This window comes from Charadrius vociferus, unplaced genomic scaffold (assembly GCF_000708025.1).
Source record: "Charadrius vociferus isolate BGI_N301 unplaced genomic scaffold, ASM70802v2 scaffold163, whole genome shotgun sequence".
NCBI lineage: Eukaryota > Metazoa > Chordata > Aves > Charadriiformes > Charadriidae > Charadrius > Charadrius vociferus.
This window is the reverse complement of record NW_009648332.1, coordinates 20,720,678-20,720,996: the sequence shown is the minus strand read 5'-3', so window position 1 is coordinate 20,720,996 and position 319 is coordinate 20,720,678. Positions and strand designations below refer to the sequence as shown.

The 319-nt window shown below is 66.1% G+C and overlaps 1 protein-coding gene across 2 annotated transcripts in view; it reads left to right on the top strand.

The window, feature by feature from the left end:
• NR5A2 (nuclear receptor subfamily 5, group A, member 2) overlaps positions 1–319 on the top strand; it is a 96,702-nt gene that overhangs the window by 10,838 nt on the left and 85,545 nt on the right. The window contains exon 2 of one of the 2 annotated variants that reach the window (XM_009884794.1): positions 73–210. In XM_009884794.1, coding sequence (XP_009883096.1) covers positions 73–210 — 138 coding nt within the window. Of the gene's footprint in view, positions 1–56; positions 211–319 lie in introns of those variants that run through there. The other variant, XM_009884795.1, reaches the window with a different exon arrangement.

The following is a 319-nucleotide window of genomic DNA, read 5'->3' as shown; positions in this document are numbered from 1 at the left end:
GAGAAGGAGAAGGAACAGGCAGCAGCCGCCGAGCGCCCCTTGCTCCAGCTAAATCTGTGCTGCCGTGTCCAGGTGCTGGTGTCGCGGACGGACACGGAGTCCCCAGCTCGGCCCGCAGCCGCCTTGTCATGCTGCCCAAAGTGGAGACGGAGGCCCTGGGACTCGCCCGGTCGAATGGGGAACAGGGGCAGATGCCGGAAAACATGCAAGGTAAGGGGGGAAAGGCACCGCGCTCCCCCTCCGCGCACGCTCGGGCCCCCCTCGGCAAACCGCCCCTTCGTCCTGCCAAAAAAGTTTACGGCTGCTGTCTGCGAGCTCG